This window comes from Lolium perenne, chromosome 5 (genome assembly GCF_019359855.2).
Source record: "Lolium perenne isolate Kyuss_39 chromosome 5, Kyuss_2.0, whole genome shotgun sequence".
NCBI lineage: Eukaryota > Viridiplantae > Streptophyta > Magnoliopsida > Poales > Poaceae > Lolium > Lolium perenne.
In genome coordinates, this window is record NC_067248.2 from 35,497,372 (window position 1) to 35,519,960 (window position 22,589).

The following is a 22,589-nucleotide window of genomic DNA, read 5'->3' on the forward strand; positions in this document are numbered from 1 at the left end:
TTCTTTTCTTCGGTCTAGAGGACATGTCCTTCACATAGAAAACCTGAGCCACATCATTGGCTAGGACGAATGGTTCGTCTCTGTAACCAAGATTGTTGAGATCCACTGTTGTCATTCCGTACAGCTGGTCTACCTTTACCCCTTTTCCATCCAGCTTGAACCATTTGCACCGAAATAAAGGGACCTTAAAAGAAGGTCCATAGTCAAGTTCCCATATCTCCTCTATGTAACCATAATATGTGTCCTTTTTGCCACTGCTAGTGTTTGTTGCATCAATGCGGACACCACTGTTTTGGTTGGTGCTCTTTTTATCTTGGGCGAACGTGTAGAAAGTATTTCCATTTATCTCGTACCTCTGGAAAGTCACTATAGTCGAAGATGGTGACCCAGCCAACATGTACAACTGATCTACAATATTGTTGTTATTAATGAGATGTTCTCGGAGCCAACCGCCGAATGTCTGCATATGTTTATGCGTAATCCAGTCTTCAGACTGCCCCAGATGTTCTGAGCGCACAATATTCTTGTGATCAGTGATATACGAGGCCACCAAGGTGGAACTTTGTAGAACTGTGTAGTGTGCTTGAGTGAAAGAAATGCCGTCCCTACATATCATTGATTTCCTTCCTAGCGTGCCTTTTCCACTTAGTCGCCCCTCATGTCGCGATTCAGGAACACCAATCGACTTAAGGTCAGGAATGAAGTCAACACAGAACTCGATGACCTCCTCTGTTCCATAGCCCTTGGAGATGCTTCCTTCTGGCCTAGCACGGTTATGAACATATTTCTTTAAGACCCCCATGAACCTCTCGAAGGGGAACATATTGTGTAGAAAGACAGGACCGAGGATGGCAATCTCTTCGACAAGGTGAACCAGGAGATGTGTCATAATATTGAAGAAAGATGGTGGAAACACCAACTCAAAGCTAACAAGACATTGCACCACATCCTTCTGTAACCTTGGAAGACTAGCTGGATCGATTACCTTCTGAGATATCGCATTAAGGAATGCACATAGCTTCACAATGGGTATTCGAACATTTTTCGGCAGAAGCCCCCTCAGTGCAACCGGAAGCAAGCTGTGTCATAATAATGTGGCAGTCATGCGACTTCAGGTTACGGAATGTTTTCTTCTCCATATTTATAATTCCCTTTATATTGGAGGAGAAGCGGACGGGACCTTGATATTGTAAAGGACTTCAAAAAAGATATCCTTCTCTGCTTTGGTAAGAGCGTAGCTGGCAGGACTTAAGCGACTCCCTGTATCCTTGTAATCCTGTTCTTGCTTGTCTTTTGGGACTTTCATACGATACTGGTCCTCCCGTGCTTCTGGTGTATCTTTTGTCTTCCCATACACGCCTAAGAAACCTAGCAGGTTCACGCAAAGATTCTTCGTCACGTGCATCACGTCGATTGAAGAACGGACCTCTAGGACTTTCCAATAGGGTAGATCCCAAAATATAGATTTTTTCTTCCACATGGGTGCGTGTCCGGTAACGTCGTCATTCGGAACAGATTGACCGCCAGGACCCTTTCCAAAGATTACTTTTAGGTCCTTGACCATATCAAGTAAAGCATCACCGGTACGGAGTTCAGGCTTCACCCGGCGATCTGCCTCACCTCCGAAATGATTGCCTTTCTTTCTGACGGGGTGCCTCTTTGGAAGAAATCGACGATGCCCCAGGTACACAACCTTCTTACATTTATGCAAATAGGCACCTTCGGTCTCATCTAAACAGTGCGTGCATGCATTGTATCCCTTGTTTGTCTGTCCTGAAAGGTTACTAAGAGCAGGCCAATCATTGATGGTCACGAAAAGCAACGCTCGTAGGTTAAATGACTCATGTTTGTACTCATCCCATGCAAGTACACCTGGTTTGCTCCACAACTGTAAGAGTTCTTCAAATAATGGCTGTAGGTACACATCAATGTCGTTGCCGGGTTGCTTTGGGCCTTGGATGAGCACTGGCATCATAATGAACTTCCGCTTCATGCACAACCAAGGCGGAAGGTTATAGATACATAGAGTTACAGGCCAAGTGCTATGACTGCAGCTCTGCTCCCCAAAAGGATTCATTCCATCTGTACTTAGGCCAAACCTTAAGTTCCTCGCGTCATCTGCAAAATCCGGGAACTCTCTATCGATTGTCCTCCACTGCGACCCATCAGCGGGGTGTCTCAGCATCTCGTCTTTCTTACGGTCTTCTTTGTGCCATCGCAACAACCTGGCATGCTCTTTATTTCTGAACAGACGTTTCAACCGTGGTATTATAGGAGCATACCACATAACCTTGGCAGGAACCCTCTTCCTAGGGGGCTCGCCCTCAACATCACCAGGGTCATCTCGCCTGATCTTATACCGAAGTGCAGTGCATACCGGACATTTTTCCAAATTTTCATACTCAGCGCGGTAGAGGATGCAATCATTAATGCATGCATGTATCTTCAGCACCTCTAATCCTAGAGGGCAGAGAACCTTCTTTGCTTCGTACGTCTTTGTCGGGCAATTCGTTATTCTTTGGAAACCTCCTCTTCATTATTTTCAGTAACTTCTCAAATGGCTTGTCACATATACCAGCCTCTGCCTTCCATTGCAGCAACTCCAGGGTGGCACCGAGCTTTGTGTTGCCATCTTCGCAATTTGGGTATAACTTCTTTTTGTGATCATCTAACATGCCCTTTAACTTTCGCTTCTCGTTTTCTGTTTCTGCATCTCTGTGTGCATCAGCGATGGCCCGACGAAGATCATCATCAATGGACTCATCTGATGCCTCTTCATCTTGATCACCTCCTCCTGCATCTTCATCTTCATCATGCCCTGTTGCAGTATCACCGTAGTTAGGGTACATATGATCATCCTCTTCTTCTTCTTCGTCGTCTTCCATCATAACCCCTCTTTCTCCATGCTTGGTCCAACAATTATAGCTGGGCATGAAACCTTTCCAAAGCAGGTGTGAGTGAATGACTTGCCATTCAGGGTATTGCTTCAAGTTATGGCAATCAACACATGGACAACACATAAAACCATCCGCCTGTGGGTTTTCCTGAGCCACACGGATAAATTCTTCCAGGCCCGATCTGAACTCGGGTAGACGTCGGTCAACGTACATCCATTGCCGCCGGTTCATCTACATCAAATAATTAATTAAGTTTATCAATAAACAATTACAAAACATCATAATATTTATAAATAATGGAAATTAGCACCGTACAAATAAAAGGGTTAAGTTGTTGCTTAAACCTTGATCGAGGAGGAAAGAAAGAGGAGAAAGCTTAAGTGTCGCTCCGGCACCTCATCTCATTTTTGTTGGGTGTAAAATCAAGCGGCATCACTCTCTCACACATTTCATCGAGCACCTTATGTGCATGCCAAAGAGAAGCAACTTAGCACTCAACACACACACCTTCTCCTAGCAAAAATGAAGTGAGTGGGCTGTTTGGCCGGGTAGCTGAGCTGAAATAGGGCTGGGGACCTTTAGCACCGGTTCGTGTTACGAACCGGTGCAAATGGTCTATCTTTTGCACCGGTTCGTAACACGAACCGGTGCTAAAGGTTCCTCGGCTGACACGTACCTGGCGACGAACCTTTTGCACCGGTTTGTGTTACGAACCGGTGCAAAAGATAGATCATTTGCACCGGTTCGTAACACAAACCGGTGCAAAAGGTCCCTCGGCCGGCTGCTCCCCACGAACCGGTGCTAATGACCCCTTTTAGCACCGGTTCGTGCCAAATCCGGTGCAAATGACATCTGGGGCAAAAAACCAAAGCCCTTGTTTCTACTAGTGGGTGGACCGTATGGACCAACATCCAGAAACCCTCTCGTACGTGAATAGAATGCCTTGATGGGGGGAGCCCGGTGGCTAGCGATCTCACCTGTTAATCGCTTAGTCTCGCTGCTCCTCAATGTTTCTAAAGCTCTGCACCGATCGCAGTCTGCGCATAAGCAACGGGAAGGTTAGAACCTCGCCGTGCTGTTCCAGGACAGTGTAGGTGGCGGCCGGAGGGGATCAGGAGGATCTCCAGATCGTCATCGACCACCAATTCATCATCAACACCGCCGCACCAAACCCACCTCACGCAGGCATCGATGGGATCTTCAATGCCCCATAATGCATCTCTACATCTCTTTTTTTAGGGCATCTCCAGCCGCGCGACGCATTTTAGCGTCCGCGCGCGTCCGTTTGCGTCAACCCTTTTGGTCGAAATCGACCGCGCGTCTGTTTGCGTCGGGGGGGTGGCTCCAGCGGCACGATGCATTTTTGTAGGACGAATCATTTTTTTTAAAACATGAAACATAGTTTACATACTTAAAACATAAAAATAAACCTAAACGCCTACTGCTCCTCGCCGCTGTGCTGCTCCTCGTCGCTGTCGAGCACGATGAGCTACGGTATGACCCAAGGCCAGTTGCCATCCGGGGGAGCGTACGCCGGGCGCGCCGCCGCCGGTGCTCGAGGTTGAGGAGGCTGCGGCTGTGGCGGCGGTGGAGGCGCCCAGTGCTGTGGCTGTGGCGGCGGTGGAGGCGCCCAGTACTGCGGCTGTGGCGGCGGTGGAGGCGCCCAGTGCTGCGGCTGGGGCGGCGGTGGACGCGCACAGGCCAGTGGCTGTGGCGGCGGTTGAGGCACCCAGTGCTGCGGCTGTGGCGGCGGTGGCGGAGGCGCCGCCGACTCCAGGAGCGCCAGTCGAAGTGCTTCATCCGCCGACAGGCCCGACGGCATCGGCGGTGGCGTAGCGGGGCAGCGGCGGCTGCACATGCGCGTCGTACTCGGAGACGAGGACGGCGACCTTCGCCATCTCGTCGTCCGTCATGTTCTCCGGGAACTCGAAGTTCCGGCCCTCCGCGAAGGCCTGCTGCCATTCGTGGAAGACGACAGCGACGTAGTCGTCGCTGTCGTCCTTCACCTCCTCGCTATGGTACGCGAGCGCCTCGACGTAGTCATCGTCGTCGTACACGGCGTAGGCTTCGTCGTCGTCATCCTCGCGGTCGTCGGCGTCGTTGTGCTGCGTCTGCTGACGTCGCGTCCGCGCCTCTTGACGACGCGTCGGCGCCTGCTGACGACGGGACGGCGCCTGCTGACGACGAGCCGGCGGTGCAGGGCCGAAGGGGTAATCCCTATCGCCCATGAAGCCTGCCCTTCGTCTCCTGTCCGTCTCCGTGGACAGGTACGTACGCCAAAGCTCCGAGTCGATGCCGTACGCCGGATCGTCGCGGAGGTCCGCCGGCAGATACCGCCTCCTGCGCCGGATCTCCGCCGTCCGATCAGGCTCACGCGCAGGTACTGGAGGGATGGGCACCCGGCGGCAGCTGAGCCGCCAGCCGCCAGGCAGCTGCACGCCGGAGCAGGCGTCGTCGCACGGCATCCATTTGCCGTGCATGAGCCTCCCCACCATGACGGGGAGCGGCACCCTCTTGCAGCCGCTGCCGGAGGCCTCGGATTCGTTTTTCTTCCCCATGGCGCTGCGGCGGTGGTGGTGCGAGTGGAGGCGTGGTGTGGGTGAAGGAGCGACGCGGCCGGTGGACTTTTAAGGCGGCCACGCGCGGGATACGATGCCATTGAAGGCGTCGCAGAAGCCCAGCCGCCGCCCGCCAGTGCGCGTGCAGAACAGGCAGCCGCGCCATTGATGGTGAAGGCTGCGGCGCAGACGCGGAAGCGCTGACCGCCGAAGCGATGCCCTCGATGCATGCTCGCTGCCAGGCGGGCCCGGTGGAGAAGCGAGCGGACACTTTGCGCGTCCGTCGAGACGGAAACCTAGCACATATTTGGGCCAGGTTTGCGTCTCCGCAGACGGTCCGATCACTTTGCGTCGTCCCGCTGGAAGAGACCCCAGACGCATTTCCGGTCACGGCGGACGAAAACGGTCGCTCAGCGTCCGTTTACATCGCGCCGCGCCTGTAGCCTACCTATCCCAGCACCATCTACAGCCGCGTGCGTTGAAAGAAGCCATAGCCGAACAGCGTGCTATGAAAAGCCAAACTCTGTAGGACGCACGTCGCGCTCCGTCAGCTGCGCGATCTTCTCCGTCGCGTCGGCGCCAGAAAGATGTTCCTGATCTGACCATGCGCTTTGATATATATCATGTCAATATAATGTTTTGGGAGAAACATTAGTGACGGCTCGTGCACACGCAAAGGTTTTGGGTCTTACATACGGACGGTATATATACATACAATACGCAAAATACACAGGTGGCGCCGCAGAAGATCATCGAACGAACCACATGTCGCCAGTCATCGGACGCCGCCGAGACCCGCCACGGCGACTTGCACTTGACAGCAACAAGCCGACACTGCTGGTATATCCTGACCGCCTTGGGTTTGGGCGCGCACGCCACCCCTACCCATAGGCCACGCATGGCATGGATGCGTCGACACACGAATGGCATGACATGGACTTGCAGCTTTGCGCAGAGGCAGAGCCTTGACCCCAAACTTGGTGAACCCAGTTGCCTCGATCGGCTCCCGCTGCCATGCCAGGCACCGTAGCAGCAGAGGAACCGCGTGATTCTCGCTCGCATCAGCGGCCGGCCAGTACATTGATCTGTACCTGTTTCTTCATCCACAATCTGCGCCGCTCTGCGTGTTTGCTCATGCAATTAATCTCGTAATTAAACCAAACCACCCAGCACGGTACTGTACATGAGATACACTGCCTGTTTTACAGCATCTCCAGTAAAAAAACAGGAAGGTTTCCCAAAAGAAGAAACCTAAAAAACATACTGTATATCCATACACTAGTGGAAAACAGGCCTTTTGATCCGGGTGGTTAGGGCCTTTTGTCGCGGGCGGCCAGCCGCGACAAGCAAGGCGCGATAAAAGGGTGGCCTTTTATCCCGGGTCACTTACGACCCGCGACATAAGGTCCACCACGTGGCAGCCGCGGGGCGCGCAGGGCACAGGCCCTTTTGTCGCGGGCGGTATTACCACCCGCGACAAAAGGCCCTCTACGTGGCGCGCGCACAACGCTTCTGCTTTAGGGTTTGAGGGGTGCAGCACCCCTCCCCCCGCCACCGACCGCCTGTTATTTCATTTTTTTCGTCCGAAAATAAAAGTAGCATATATTTGTACGCTACTAGAAGTTGTACACATTCATTCATTATATATATATATAGATCGATCAAACAAATATTGGAAGCAGAAGTCGATTCCCCTTACACATATTCGTAGGTTCCCTACATATATACATGGAGCTCACGATCGACAAACGGTACTAACGACCGTCTATTTGGAGGTAGAACAACTATCTGGACTAAACAAGCCTTTGTTGTTTATTACTTCTCTAACCAAAAGTCCCGCCAGTTCCTCCGCGATTCCTAGTGCGTGTTCCTTTGGTTGGAGTCTGTCCCGCATGAAGTCGACCTATATACGAAAATGAGATGAGTATGACTATATCAGTCTTGATAACGAAATATTGATGATAATAAATAAAGTTGTGAATGTTATTGCTTACGTCGAATTTATTTTTGTTCTGCTTCTCAGTGGTTAACATGCGAATGGACTCGCAAACGTAGTATCCACATAGATTCGTCCCTTGTGGCTGCTGGGGGCACGGTACAGGATTAAATGTTAGCTTCTTTGCAAAGGTAATCTCCTTATGAACATTCTTCAAAGCTTGCCAAGCCCTGCCAGGCAAAAGAATGATTGAATGAGTGGATAATTAATCGATATCTCACGAAAGATAAAGCGCGGCGATGAAGGAAATTACACTTGGAGCAACTTCTGCAAGTCCTGGAACCCGTCCAGGCCTCTACTCAGTGGGTCTTTTACTTCAACTATTCCCTTATCAGGTTGAATGTCTAGTAGAATCCAGTGGAAGCTGCACATGTTATGCATATACGTCAGGAATTACACTTAACATCGAGTAAGAAAAATTGAATGTGCATAAAAGATCATTAAGACTCTCACTCGTAGTTGTAAGGAAACAATATTGAATCACAGAAATATTGCTGCCCCAAAAACCTTAGTAGGTTTCCCCCCGTTTCTTCGCGTTTATGCTTCACCGTTTCAACATGTATTTTATCTGGGTCAACAAACCCAACATTGATAATATTATTACTTTTGCACTCACTGATCTTCAGTCTGCAAAAGAGAACCCATAAGATATAATGAGTATATATATGCAATGAAAACGAACATGAACTGAATGAAAATGAACTTATATGTAGTTAACAACTTACAAGCAATAGCAACTCATGAGAGATTTGTCGAGGGCTTCTAGATTGAATAACTGCCAGAGTTCATTCATCTCAATATGGATCTCCTCCTTTCGGTAGTAATATTCCCATGGTATACTCGCCACGATGTACATTTTTTTCTCCTTGCATGCATCAAGGTACCACTGATGCAAATTCCGCATATGTGTTGGCAGTTTATGCAACTGCTCTCTGCTGACCAAGTCGGCCCCGTAGACAAATTTAGGAGCTATATCAGCAGTGGGTAGTGCAGCATCTGCGGCACCAAACAATTCCTCCACGGTAACTCCACATTGAGCCGCTAGAGTTGCAGCTTCATCCATATTGACACCACCACCATGTTCTAGGTACACCTTGGGAACATTAAACACTTTGAGTGCTGGGATCGATTGTTTGGGCTGAGCACCGAGGAGGGGAACTTCCTTTCTCTTTTTGCCTTTTGTCGTTTGCTTGGCCTTGAGGGGTGCACTTGTTGAACTTGACCTTTTCTCATCTGCACTTCTAGCTGATGATTTGCTCGTGCCAGCAATGTCCTTCTCCTTAGCCTTTTCATCCTTCTTTTGGTCAATTACCTTCGCAAGAGTGCGTGTATAGTCATCCTTCTTCTCGTGTAACTCATACTGCGATGGTGTGTTCAGAAAACTAGTAGCATATTCTATTTGCTTCTCTGTGTATGGCTCTGGCGCTGGAGGTTTTGGCTTATGAAAAAAATCATAATTGTATTTCTTAACAATGGCATCATTTTCCTCCGGGGTACGATCGTAAGGACGGGGGGGAGGAACCTTTGGTACTTTTGGGAGGGGCGACTTCTTGGGGACAGGACTCTTGAAACGCTTCCGGCTGGGTGCATTCCGAGTCTTAGTGGGCGGAGGCGGCGGCGCTGGAGATGGAGATGGACTACCGATGTCGTGGTCGACGTCGTACCCACGGGGTGATGGTGGCGACATGTGATCAGTAGGAGGAGGTGATGGTGGCCTGCGATCACCTGGAGGAGGTGATGGTGACCTGCTGGGACGACCGGTACTAGGTGCTACCCAGCCTGGCAGCCTGATGTTCTTCTTTTCCCAGATAATGATTTCTCCCAGCACCTCTCTGAGTGTAAGCCCCCCATCACCTCCAGGGATATCGAGCTCCAATGTCTCCCACGACGGGACAACTGAATCCACCCCGACACGAGCATAGCCAGCTGGAATCGGATTGCCATGCCATGTTGCCGGCTCACCTTCAGGTCCAAATGCCGGTAAGACATAGCCGACCGCCACCTTAACAGAAACCTTCCTGAACACCTCATGGAGATCACAAGGTGTTTGCTCCTTGATTCCATCCAAGGGGTCGCCAGGACCGGCATCTATCATCATCCGTGTAGGAGGGGCCTCCGAGTCGGCCACGCTGCTGTCTCGTCGCTGAGATATTTCAGCGGTATTATCTGGCGGGCGCTGTCCTTTTAGTTCATTTATCTCCCGCTGCTGTTGCTGAAGCTCCCGCTGCTGCTGGTCAAGTCGGCGTTGGAACTCGGCCATCCGGTCATTCTGCACCTCCAGCTGGCGTTGTTTAGCTCTCGCTCGGCTTCTATAAGTCTCCGCGTCGGCCGGAAACCCAAGCGACCACGGAACACTAGGGCCGAAGCCTCTTGTTCGTCCTCCCTTCTCAGGATTACCGAGGACAAGCGTCAGCAAGTCTTTCTCTCTATCGGGAGCAAACTTTAGTTTTCCCGCCTTTATATCTGTCGTCACTTCAATCCATTTTTGCCTGGGTACCCTAACCCTGGTGTCACTTTCAACAATGTTCCCTGTCTTCATGTCATACTCACAGCCATGCGCGAGGAACCAATTTCGAGCCCTTATGTCCCATCCTTCTCGCGTGGGTTCTGGAGTGATCCCGTTCAGCTCCATCTCAGCCTCTTGTGCATCCCACTTAGGCATGGCTCTTCCGTAGCCCCCTCGCCCCGTATGATGGTGATATTTCTTCTCGCTTGCATTCTTCTTGTTTTTCGCTGACAGGTTCACAGCCTCCTCTGATTCTTTGTACCTCACAAATTCTTCCCAGTTATGCTCCTGCTTCGCTAGGTAGTTCTCGAATAATGGAGGCTTCTTGTCTTTCTTATAATTTTTCCATAACCGGTTCTTATACGCCCGGAAAAGTTCCCCCATCTTCTTAAGAGCCCATTTCTTCACTAGCTCTCGCTGCTTAGCATTCTCAGACTCCGATCCCAAATCTGGCAAAGTGAAATGTGCCATCAGGTCTCTGAAAAGTGTGTCTTTGTACCTATCGGCAACCTGATTTTCGGACAGATTCTTCGTCTTGTTCCATTCTCTGACAGTGATCGGGACACGATCTCTAACCACAACTCCGCACTGATTTTTGAACTTCACTCCGACATTCTCGGGTACCACCGGTTGGCCTTCCGGTGATATAGCTTCAATTGTGAAGTGGTCTTTCTTGGTCAACTTCTTTGCCGGGCCTCGTTTCTCTATCTTATCTTCGGAGGCCTAAGAGAATACATATAGAATTGCATTAATGCCTCTATACTAATGCCTCAATACATATGTACATATAGAATTCCATTAATACCTCGTCACCGGAGCCGTCGTCGGCTTCTCCGTCACCGGAGCCGTCGGCTTCTCCGTCACCGGAGCCGTCGGCTTCTCCATCACCGGAGCCGTCGGGTTCTCCATGACCGGAGCCGTCGGCTTCTCCATCACCGGAGCCGGCTCGGTCGGCTTCTGTACCATCGCGGATTATGTCCGCGAATATGTCTTCCTGTTCCAAGTCCCGTTCGAATTGATCCATTGTTTCTGCAAAAGAATTAAATCGATAAGTAAATGTTCAAACACAAACCAAACCCTAACCCTAATGAAACACAAACCAAACCCTAACCCTAATCGGCGACACGTGTTTGCGAGAGGGAGAGGGTGTCGGCGACGCGTGTTTGCGAGAGGGAGAGGGTGTCGGCGACGCGTGTTTGCGAGAGGGAGAGTGTGTCGGCGACGCGTGTTTGCGAGAGGGAGATGGTGTCGGCGACGCGTGTTTGCGAGAGAGAGAGAGAGAGAGAGGGTGTCGGCGTCGGTTGTTCGCGAGAAGGGAGAGAAGAGGGGAGTTGCGGCGTCGATGGTTTTCGCGAGAGGGCGAGAAAAGAGGGAGTTGCGGCGTCGGTGTCGGCGTCGGTACTATACTAACTATATACAAAGAGGGAGTTGCGGCGTCGGTGTCGGCGTCGGTACTAACTAAAAAATACTAACTAAATAGATACAACAAACTTAAACTAACTAACTAAAAAATACTTTAAAAAACTTAAACTAACTAAATACAAAATACTAACTAAATAGATACAACAAACTAAATAGATACAACAAACTTAAACTAACTAACTAAAAAATACTTTAAAAAACTTAAACTAACTAAATACAAAATACTTACAAAAAACTTAAACTAACTAACTAAAAAATACTTACAAAAAACTTAAACTAACTAAATACAAAATACTTACAAAAAACTTAAACTAACTAACTAAAAAATACTTACAAAAAACTTAAACTAACTAACTAATAATTAACTCAAAAAAAAAAAAAAGGGCCGGGGCGCCGGCTGACGGCGGCGCGCGGTTGGCACGGAGGTCTACCTGCGCGCAGCGGGCGGAGGGGTGCGGCGGCGGGGCGGCGCCGGGGTCGGCACGGCGGGGTGGCACCGGGGTCGGCACGGCGCGCGCAAAGGCCATCGGCGGCGGCCGCGCGCACAGAGAGCCGGGCGCGGACGGGCGCGGCGGCTCGACGGGCGCGGCGGGCGGAGAGGGCGCCGGAGGAGCTCGAGGCGGCGACGGCGGGCGGCGGTGAATCGGGCAGCCCGGCGGCGCAAATTTGCTAAGTGCTGGCCTCCGGGAGTCGCGGGTGGGGGCTCCGCCCGCGGCGGTAGGTATTTATACCTACCCCCCTTTTGTCGCGGGTGGGGCTTGACCCGCGACAAAAGACCCCCTTTGTCGCGGGTCAAGCCCCCACCCGCGACAAAAGGGGTCTTTATCGCGGGCCGTGGCTCGACCCGCGACAAAAGGGGGTGGGAGGGGGAGGCGGCCGATCCGCGTGAAGCGCATCCAACGGCTCCGGCCGTTTGAATCCAACGGCCTGGAGCCGTTGGACGCGGATCAGGCCTGCAGCAGTTAAAACAGCCGTTTCTGTTTTTTTCTGTTTTTTGTTTTTCTGTTTTTTTTAATAAAAACTATTATTTCAATAACTTTTAAATGGTAACTCAAAAAGAAAAGTTTTATATATGAAAATTGATCAGAAAAATCCAATGAACATGAATATGACATCCATATAACTATTTGCATCTCGCATCATATAAAACGCATCATATCCACTCGTGTCGCGTCCCCGTGCCACGTGTCGCCACCTCTTCCACGTGCCTCGCCCGCCGACGCCGGCGTGCGACGTGTAGCCACCGCTGACACGTGCCTCGCCCCGCCGACGCCGGCGTGCGACGTGTAGCCACCGCTGACACGTGCCTCACCCCGCCGACGCCGGCGTGCGACGTGTAGCCACCGCTGACACGTGCCATGCCCCGCGTGCGCTATATAGAGCGACGAGTGCGGGCGCAACCACACGTCGCCACCGCCTCCGCACATTCCTCACCGGTATGCCTCCATCTCGTCGAGGGGCGGCCGGTATCCGTGGCGGTCGAGTGCGTCCCAGCGGGAGGTTCACGGCGAGATACGCGCGGTGGCTTCCGCCTCACCCTCGGCACGTACAACACGCCGGAAGAGGCGGCGCGCGCTACGACGCGGCGGCGTGGCGCTTTCGGCGGCCAGGGCACGACATGAACTTCCCGGATGTTGAATCGCTAGAGGAGGCGGAGTTCCTCGCGCCACCGCCGTGCCTCGTCACCGACGAGGACCGTCGCCGGCATCGCCAGTGCAGCGCAGGATCGCCATCGCCGAGCGCGACGAGCAGTTGATGCGCCAGTGGAGGGCGCGGTCCCCCGACGCGTTCTTTGCTAACCTTAGGGCACAACGAAGGTCCAACAGGCGCCACCGTCGGGCCGTCGCCGCCTTCGAGCTCGGGAACTCGAATACAACTTGGACCGAAAACGACCCTCGGTGGGATGACCTTTGGACGGAGACAACCTCCGACGACGAGTAGAGACTAGACTAGTAATTTATCTATTTTATTGTAATTTCAATAAAGTCGTTGTCGGTTCTATTAGTTTAAATTTAGTTTATAAAGTCGTTGTCGGTTGTTTTTGTTCAATAAAGTGGTTGACACGAAATTTATTACGACTGAACTGAAATTAAAGTACAGAGCTCAACTGAAAAATAAGATACATGGCCAGATTCGAATGTTGGAGCCATTCAATCATAGTCGTGCCTAGTCCTATACACGTCGCCACTGTAGTCATCAAAGTCGCCGACGTCATCGTCGCTAGCATCGGGGTCGCGGTTATCGAACCTCGGCGGATGACCACGCGTGGGCTGGGATTGAGGGTAGCGCAGGCGGGGGCCACGATAGGCCAGGACGCTCTGGAGAGTCCGGCCGCGCCACCACATCCGACGGCCGGCCTCGTTGAAGTTCGAAGGAGGCGGGCCGTCCTCCTCGTACTGCAACCGCCCTCTCACGCCGATTGATGAAGAAGCTGTCCCAAGTCGGGCTGTAGTCGGGATGCCACTGGGGATTCCTCCGCTGCTCAGGCGTGAGCTCGAAATAGTAGTGGTTCGTGATGGCCATCTCGCGTGGCACACCTACAGGGATAGGAGGGACCGGTACGCCTCCGACGCTCAGCAACCAGCCGGTCGGGACGCGGTAGCCGGGCGGGCAGGGGTAGTTCGAGGCGCAAGCGCCTCCGCCTCCCGGGGTGTTAGACATACGATGGAAGCCATGGGAGAGAGTGATGAGGTTTGCAGATATGAGAGTCCAAGCCTACATATATATAGTGGAAAAATGGCGGGAATGCGGGAAGAAAATAGGCGGGAACGAAGTGGCGCGCGAAACTTTCATCCCGGGTGGAGGCTCAAACCGCGACAAAAGACTGGGGGAGGCTTATCTAGGAGGGCCTTTTGTCACGGTTGGTGGCTGCAACCGCGACTAAAGATGTCGGCAGGATAATAAGGATGTGTCGGTAACCTTTTGTCATGGTTGGTGGCTGCAACCGCGACTAAAGCTGTCGGCAGGATAAGGATGTGTCGGTAACCTTTTGTCACGGTTGGTGGCTGCAACCGCGACTAAAGGTGTCGGCAGGATAAGGACGCGTGGGTGGACGCACTGCTCGATGAGATAAAGCATGTAGCGCACGACGGCCTGTCGAAGGAATAAGACAAAGTAGAAGCGGTGCCGTGCCTATAAAAGGAGCATCGATACGCCTTGCCAAGCAGATCAACAAGCCAAGCACAGTTTAATCTTCATTATTACATAAATGTAGAGATTGTCTTGGGAACTATATATGAAGAATACATTATTACATCACCATCTAGTGTTGTGATCTTCTACGCCGTAGCCATGGAGAATCTTCATCATTTAGCAAGATGCTTGGGTCAATTTTCACCGTGAAGGGCGGAATTTCTTTAAACTTATTATAATCTTCTGACATGTCTGTCTTGTCATCCACTCCCACGATGTTTCTTTTCCCCGAAAGAACTATGTGGCGCTTTGGCTCCTCGATTGATGTATTCTTTTGTTGATTTCTTTTTCTTGATTTGCTAGACATGTCCTTCATGTAGAAAACTTGAGCCACCTCGCTGGCTAGGACAAAAGGCTCGTCCAGTGCACGCAAGATTGTTGGGATCCACCGTTATCATACCGTACTTATCGTCAATATGTATAGCGCTGAGCTTCACCCATTTGCACCGAAACAAAGGGACCTTAAAAGTGGGACCATAGTCAAGTTCCCATATCTCCTCTATGTATCCATAATATGTGGTGGTCTGCCCATTCTCGTCTGTTGCATCGAAGCGGACACCGCTGTTTTGGTTGGTGCTCTTTTTATCTTGGTCGATCGTGTAAAATGTATTCCCATTTATCTCGTACCCTTGGAATGTACATATGTTTGAAGATGGTAACCTGGCCAACAAGTACAGCTGCTCCACCGCAGATGGGTCATTAATGAGATGTCTTTGCAACCAACTGCCGAAGGTATTCATGTGTTGACGTGTAATCAAGGACTCGGGCTGGCCCGGGTTTATTTCTCGTAAAACATTCTTATGTTTCTCGATGTACGGAGCCACCAAGCTGGAATTGTATAGAACTGTGTAGTGCGCTTGATTGAAAGAAATCTTGTCCCTCCACACCGTTGCTTTCCTTCCTAGTGTGCCTTTTCCAGTCAGCCTCCCCTCATACCGAGATTCGGGAACACCAATCGGCTTAAGGTCAGGAAGAAAGTCAACACAAAACTCAATGACCTCCTCAGTTCCGTAGCCCTTTGAGATACTTCCTTCCGGCCTAGCTCGGTTATGAACATATTTCTTTAAGACTCCCATGAACCCCTCGAAGGGGAACATATTGTGTAGAAATACAGGACCGAGAATTCTAATCTCTTCAACTAGGTGAACGAGGAGGTGCGTCATAATATTGAAGAAGGATGGTGGGAACAACAACTCGAAGCTGACAAGACATTGGACCACATCTTCCTGTAATCCTGACAAAGTTTACGGATCCATTACCTTACGAGAAATTGCGTTCAGAATGCACATATCTTCACAATGGCTAGTCGAACATTTTCTCGGTAGAAGTCCCCTCAATGCAATCGGAAGCAATTGTGTCATAAGCACGTGACAGTCAGGGGCCTTCAGGTCCAGGCATTTTATCTCCTGCATATTTACTATCCCCTTTATATTCGACGCGAAACCACACGGATCCTTGATATTGAATAGGGCTTCAAAAGATCTCCTTCTCTTGTTTGGTAAGAGCATAGCTGGCAGGCCCTACAAACTGTCCTGGATGATTGCCGTTTCGTCCTTTATGAAGTTCCTGGTCCTCCCGTGCTTCTGTTGTATCTTTTGTCTTTCCATACACGCCCAGAAAACCTAGAATATTCACACAAAGATTCTTGGTCAGGTGCATCACGTCGATTGCAGAGCGGACTTCCAGGACTTTCCAATATTCTAGCGCCCGAAAATTAGATTTCTTCTTCCACATGGGCGCGTGTCCGTCATCGTCTTTCGGAACAGGTCGACTGCCTGGACCCTTTCCAAAGATAACATTTAAATCCTTGACCATGTCAAATATATCAGCACCACTACGGGGGACAGGCTTCGGACGGCGGTCTGCCTCGCCATCGAAATGCTTGCCTTTTTTCCTTAAGGGATGCTTGCGCGGAAGGAAACGACGATTGAACGGGTACACAACTTTTCTGCTTTTTCCCAAATATTTACTTTCAGTCTCATCTAAACAGTGTGTGCATGCATTGTATCCTTTGTTAAATACGTCCTGAAATGTTACTGAGAGCAGGCCAATCATTGATGGTTACGAATAGCAACGCTCGTAGGTCAAATTCTTGCTCCGTGTGCTCATCCCACACACGTACACCTGGTTTGGCCCACAACTCCAAAAGTTCATCGACTAATGGCCTTAGGTACACATCAATGTCGTTGCCCGGTTGCTTTGGGCCTTGGATAAGCACTGGCATCATAATGAACTTCCGCTTCATGCACAACCAAGGAGGAAGGTTGTAGATACATAGAGTCACGGGCCAGGTGCTGTGACTGCAGCTCTGCTCCCCAAAAGGATTCATGCCATCTGTACTTAGACCAAAGTATAAGTTCCTTGCCTCACCTACAAAATCCGGAAACTCTCTCCCGATGTTTCTCCACTGCCGACCATCAGCGGGGTGCCTCAACATCGCGTCTTTCTTACGTTCTTCCATGTGCCATCGCAACAACTTGGCATGCTCTTTGTTTCTGAACAAACGTTTCAACCGTGGTATTATTGGAGCATACCACATCACATTCGCAGGAACCCTCTTTCTGGGTGGCTCGCCCTCAACATCACCAGGGTCATCTTTTCTGATCTTATACCGCAATGCACCACATATCGGGCATTTATTCAAATTCTCGTACTTCTCACCGCGGTAGAGGATACAGTCATTAATGCATGCATGTATCTTCTGCACATCTAATCCTAGAGGGCAGACAAGCTTCTTTGCTTCATATGTACTGACGGGCAATTCATTATTTCTTGGAAACAGCTTCTTTAATATTATCATCAATTTCTCAAATCCCGAGTCAGTCACACCGACCTCTGCCTTCCATTTCAGCAATTCCAATATGCTACCCAGCTTTCTATGCCCATCTTCACAACCTGGGTACAACAATTTGTGGTGGTCCTCTAACATCTTGTCGAACTGCAACCTCTCCTTATCCGTGTCACAGTCTCTTCTTGCATCAGAAATGGCCCGACGAAGATCATCATCAACAGGATCATCTGATGCCTGTTCTTCACCTCCTTCTTCTTCATTGTCGTCCATTGCGGTATCAAAGCATTCAGAGAACATAGATCGATACTTCTCATCATTATCTTCTTCCTCATCGCCGTCTTCCATCATAACCCCTTCTTCTCCGTGCTTGGTCCAAACATTATAACTGGACATGAACCCAAACCGAAGCAGGTGGCTCTTAATATCTCTTGAGCAAGAGTAATCCTTCTCGTTCTTACATTTTAGACATGGACAGCACATAAAACCTTGCTTCGACTTGTTGGCCTCGGCCACAAGCAGGAAAGAATTCACGCCCTCTCTGAAAGCGGGAGCACATCGGTTACCGTACATCCATGGATGACTCATCTGCATCATAAGTACAATTATATATGTATCAGATGCAATCACCTTGCTAAAATTAGTATTGTACGGACTATGCATATATATATAGTCGAGAAAATAGTTGCTAACCTTTTTGGATCAAAAAGAGGAGAAATCTTATCAAATAAAACCAAGTGGCATCCCTCTCACAAGCATTCCATCAAACACCTCTTGTGCACATGTAGAAAAAATGAGCTAGCATACACCTCCACCTTCACCACCAAGGAAAAAATGAGGTGGGGGGGTGGGTGGCTGCTTGTATATATATCGGGGGGCACATTTTGTCGCGGGCCGTATTACGACCCGCGACAAAAGGGGTGGCCACGTCGCTCCTACCCCTTTTGTCGCGGGTCGTAATACGGCCCGCGACAAAAGGCCGCGACAAAAGCCTCCGCGCGCTCCACATGGTTTCGGGGCGACGTGACCAGGCCATTTGTCGCGGGTGCAGGCGCGCCCGCGACAAAAGGCTCCCACGGAAGCCCTGTTTTCCACTAGTGATACAAGGAGTACGTGCACGACGTCGTTGGACGTCCACCACCGCCGTCGCTTGGCATATCCTGAAAACTGCTTTACGCGTCGGTTTCGGATGAGTTCGAGCTTGTTCAAGCGCATTGCCGTTGCCGATGCTGTTTTGAAGTGAATTTTAAAAAAACTTGCGATGGAGCCGCTCTTAATCACGAGCTAGCTATGCTATGGTTGCAGCAGCGCATGCAGTGCAGCGCCCATATGGCGATCGATATGAATATGATGAGCCATCACGAGGCTTTTCCCTAGCCTATGCATCATCTTCATCGATCTGCCCCCTCGCATGGATAAAGAACGCGACTACGTACATGCACGTGATGGATTTGTAGCACCAAGAAAGGAGATAGTACTACTAGTCCGTAGAAACCATAGGCCTGTGATGTCGTCATGTGGTGTGCATTAAGCACGTAGTACGTCGTGCACAGAGAGAGCTTTCACCATGCAGGGAGCTGGGAGAACCGAGGCGCAGAAGCCCCATGCGGTGCAAAAGCCTCTGCCCCCGGCCTGCCCCTGCCCAAGCTAGCTAGTTCCAATAGCCTGTTGCAGCCTATAGCAGCACAGCAGCAGCGCCATCTGCAACTGCAACTGCGTGCGTTGAAGATCGAGGAAGAAAGGCAGAGAGGAACAGCGCGAGGATAGAGGGTAGAGGGGGCGCGAAAAGGCAAAGTCTGTAGGCACGTCCCGCTCCGTGAGCTGCGCGACCTTCCTATCCTGCTCCATCATATTTAATCGGCTCCGTACGTCCTTCTCCGTCGCGTCGGCGCCAGAAAGCTGCCCCTGGTCTCTCCCTGCGTTTCTTGGCCATTGATGGTCGAGGCTGGCAGGGGTAGCTGCGCGGGCTATGGCGTGTCTCTGTCCGCCATTGGAGGCAGCTACGAGCTAGCTACAGGTGGTCGTATGTACTGGCCGTGCTCCCGGTATGTTCTTCGCCGTTGTAGTACTACTTCCGGTCGAAATTAATGGATGCGAAACCATACCAGCCTGCAGTCAATTTAATCCGACAGGAGGGAGTAGTCATTTGCGCCTTGTTCGGTTCAGCAAGATAACATGCGATAAACCCAAAGACGGTCAAGAAACTTTGAAAATTTTCTTCACGAATTGCCTCCCGCCTCGTTCTCCCACCGGACCTCCGCGATGACGCGCGTACGCCATCAACTCCCCCAGGTGGGACGACTACCACCGATACGAAACCGGCAAGATGGGGATCAGGACTATAACTTCAGCCCACCTCCACGGCCTTGTTGCCCGCTGCTGCGTACGCTGCCAGTCCTCCACCTCAGCCGCCTCCCCCGCTCCAGGAAGACTCGAAAAGGAAGAAAATCCTAGTCGTGTACCGATCGCCCGACCAATTTCCCCCCACTTCTCCATCGTATATACAATTTATGGGCCTAAAAAACCAATAACTATGCCAAGGGCTTGAATCCATGAGCTCCCGAGACGCCCCTCGCCTCTCCCGCGGCTGCTCCACCTGGCGGCGGCCCCTCGGAAGGCCCGCTCCCTGCGGTCGGCGGTGCCGCAACCCCCAGCCGCGTCCGCTCTCGTCGCTGCGTAGTGCCAGGTGAGGTGTTCCAAGGCTTCATCCTCTCCCGTTTCGCCTCCCTGATCTCCATTTCCCCACGTTTCCCCTCGATCTGGGTGACCCCGCCCTTCATCTCGCCTTGCTTTTCTGTGACCACCATGGGTGAGATCCTCTCCTTCTTCCTCTGTGGTTCCGACGATCGCCTTTCTCCCTCTGCCGTTGCCTCCAACGTTTTCCACGTCCTCGTCGCTTCGCCGGCGGTTGCTTCCTTCATCGTCTCCGCCGGGCCAAGGCACTACGAGCGTTTTGGGCTAGGTTTCCATGGCTCCTTCGGTTCTGCTGTGGGGGCCGCTGCTGACCTGTCCGAAGCTGCCCCACCTGGCATCCGCTCGTGTGCGCGTCGCAGGCGTCGCTCAAAACCTGCCTGGTCTCGTCTTCCCGCGTTTTCCGTTGGGTTTGGTGGAGAGGGTTTATTACCGCTGCCCCGCGCCCGTTTTTTAGCATGCCCTTCATCGCCGAACGCCGTCCCGTCAGAGGTCTCTTCCTCCTTCAAGGAAGACGCGTCCTCTGCGCCCCTATCTCCCTACGCCGGAGTCCCGCGGCCTGCCCATGCCGCTCTCGAGTCCAGCGCCATCCCAGGTTCTCCGGCTGCACGATCTCCTGCCGCGTTCAATTCGCCCAACAGCCCCGCCCCCCGCTCCTATTTGGAGGCCGCTCGGTGCCCGGCTGCTCCCCAACCCAAGACATCGTCCGCCCCGCTCAAAAACCTAAATCTGAGCCTTGACGGTTGTTTTCGCTGTCTCTCTTCCCTCCACCTGGTGCGCGAGTGGCGTGATCCTATCCGCTGCCGCGGCTGTGGCAGATCGGGCCACCGGCTCCGCGAGTGCACGATGCCGTTCCCGCAGCCCACCTTTGTGCCTACCGTCACCACCCCACCGCCGCCGGTCGCGCCCCGTCGCCCGGCCACGCCGTACCCCTCGGCCCTCCCCACGCCTCTCCCTTTCCCTGTTGGTGGCCGCCGCGCGCGTTCGTCGTCTCCAGCTCGGCGCGCCGGCCCCCTCTTTGAGGTTGGCGAGTCCTCGCGCCAAAACGCGGCTCCGGCGGCCGAGAGGGTGATCCCCATGGTGGAGCCGCCTCACCGCGGTCTCCCCGACCCTGGGCCTCTTGCTGACGACGAGGAGGAGGTCGAGTCGGATGACTCCGCTTTTGAGCCTCCAGCTGAAGTTTTCATGCCGCCTGGGGACATGGAGGCCGCGCGCCGCATGGCGGTCGTGTTCATCGACGCGCTCCCTCCGTTCACCTCTCCCTCCAGTGCTTTTGCGGAGGCCATCTTCTCCGAGCTCCCAGGTCTGCACGTCACCGGCGTGGGCTCCTCGATCGGCGACCTCTACGCGCGGTTTCTGTCGGAAGAGGACCGTGAGTTAGCCATGCTCCACCAGCCGTTTCACCTGGATGGCGCCACCTTTCGCCTTGTGCGCGAGGAAGAGGCTGATCGCATCCCGTGCGACATGCCGTGGGTGGCGCTCGTCCTGGCCCGACGCGTGCCGGTCGAGCAGCTGAGCAACCTCGGCGTCGCCGCCTCCTTCAGCTCCTTCGGAGAAACCCTGGAGGTGGATGCGGCCTGCCTCACCGGCACAGACTGCGCGGTTGTGCGCGCCGTTGTTCGCCTCAAACGCGAGCGCTTCGTCCCAAACGAGGTGCTGCTTTCCCGCAAACCCTGGGGCTCGCGTCTGATCACTATCCGCAAGATCCGTGTCTGGCGGCTGCAGGACTCTTACGAAAGCGACGGGGAGTACGTGCCCTTCTTCCGCACGCCTCCGCCGCCTCTTTTCCACCGTCGCCACGGCGGGCTGCCGCTTGTTCCGGCGCGGCTCCCTCCTGCTCCCCATGCGGACAACGAGTCGCGTGGTGAGCGTGGTGGAGGCGATCGCGACGATGCCCTTGACAGCCATGCTGCTCTTCTCGCCATGCTGGACAGCGTGGCCAGCTCGCCAGGTGGCTCCCTGCCCTCCCCGCCCCGGTCCTCCTCCTCCTCGGCCTCTCTGACCATCACCTGGTGCTCTGTGGTGGGCTCGGAAGATGGCGCCGACTCGCTCCGCTCTGGCCCACCCCTCGCCGTCACCAGACGCCGTGGCGTGGTGATCATGGAGCTGGACGCTGACTCCGGCGCTCCTGCTTTGACCAAAAGAGGTGGCGCTGCGGCCGTGCCTCCTCCTCCTCAGGTCAAAAGGAGCTCCCGCCTGGCTCTCAAAGAGCCCACGCACTACGAGCCCGTCGAAGCCCGTGCCATGAAGCTGCGCGGCCTGAAGGACGCACTGGGGAGCTGCACCGCGGCTCTGCAGAAGCAGGTGCACAAGCACAGCGCCCTGGCCACGCACGCCAAACCCCTCCGCAAGCGCGCCATGGCTGCGCTCGCGGCCTCCATCTGCGCCTCTGCCACGACGGTGCCTGCCGGTGATGAGGTGTAGTTCTCCCTGTGTGTGCCACGGCGTCGGAATCAATCTGGCCGCGTCGTGTTTACCCCTCCCTGTGTTGTGTCCTCTCGATCCGTGTAGGCTCGGCGTGTGTGCGTGTGTGTCGCTG

At 52.6% G+C, this 22,589-nt stretch overlaps 1 protein-coding gene across 1 annotated transcript; it reads right to left on the minus strand.

Annotated features, from left to right (window-relative positions):
* Positions 1 to 5,961: 5,961 nt before the first annotated feature.
* Positions 5,962 to 8,355, minus strand: LOC127298586 (uncharacterized). The gene is made up of 5 exons (XM_071820737.1): positions 8,177 to 8,355; positions 7,905 to 8,078; positions 7,705 to 7,815; positions 7,450 to 7,621; positions 5,962 to 6,048 (listed from the first exon to the last, which is right to left on the minus strand). The coding sequence occupies exons 1-5, from the start codon at positions 8,353 to 8,355 to the stop codon at positions 5,962 to 5,964; spliced, it is 723 nt and encodes a 240-aa protein (XP_071676838.1).
* Between the last annotated feature and the right edge of the window lie 14,234 nt (positions 8,356 to 22,589).

Bases quoted from the DNA above. Each gene is read 5' to 3' on its own strand.
- LOC127298586 (XM_071820737.1), bottom strand. From the start codon at position 8,355: ATGCGGAATTTGCATCAGTGGTACCTTGATGCATGCAAGGAGAAAAAA. The intron at 7,622-7,704 runs GTAATTTCCTTC...TTTGCCTGGCAG, and splicing joins TTGCAGAAGTTGCTCCAAGT to GGCTTGGCAAGCTTTGAAGA. The intron at 6,049-7,449 runs GTAAGCAATAAC...TGGTCAGATCAG, and splicing joins AGAACAAAAATAAATTCGAC to GAACATCTTTCTGGCGCCGA.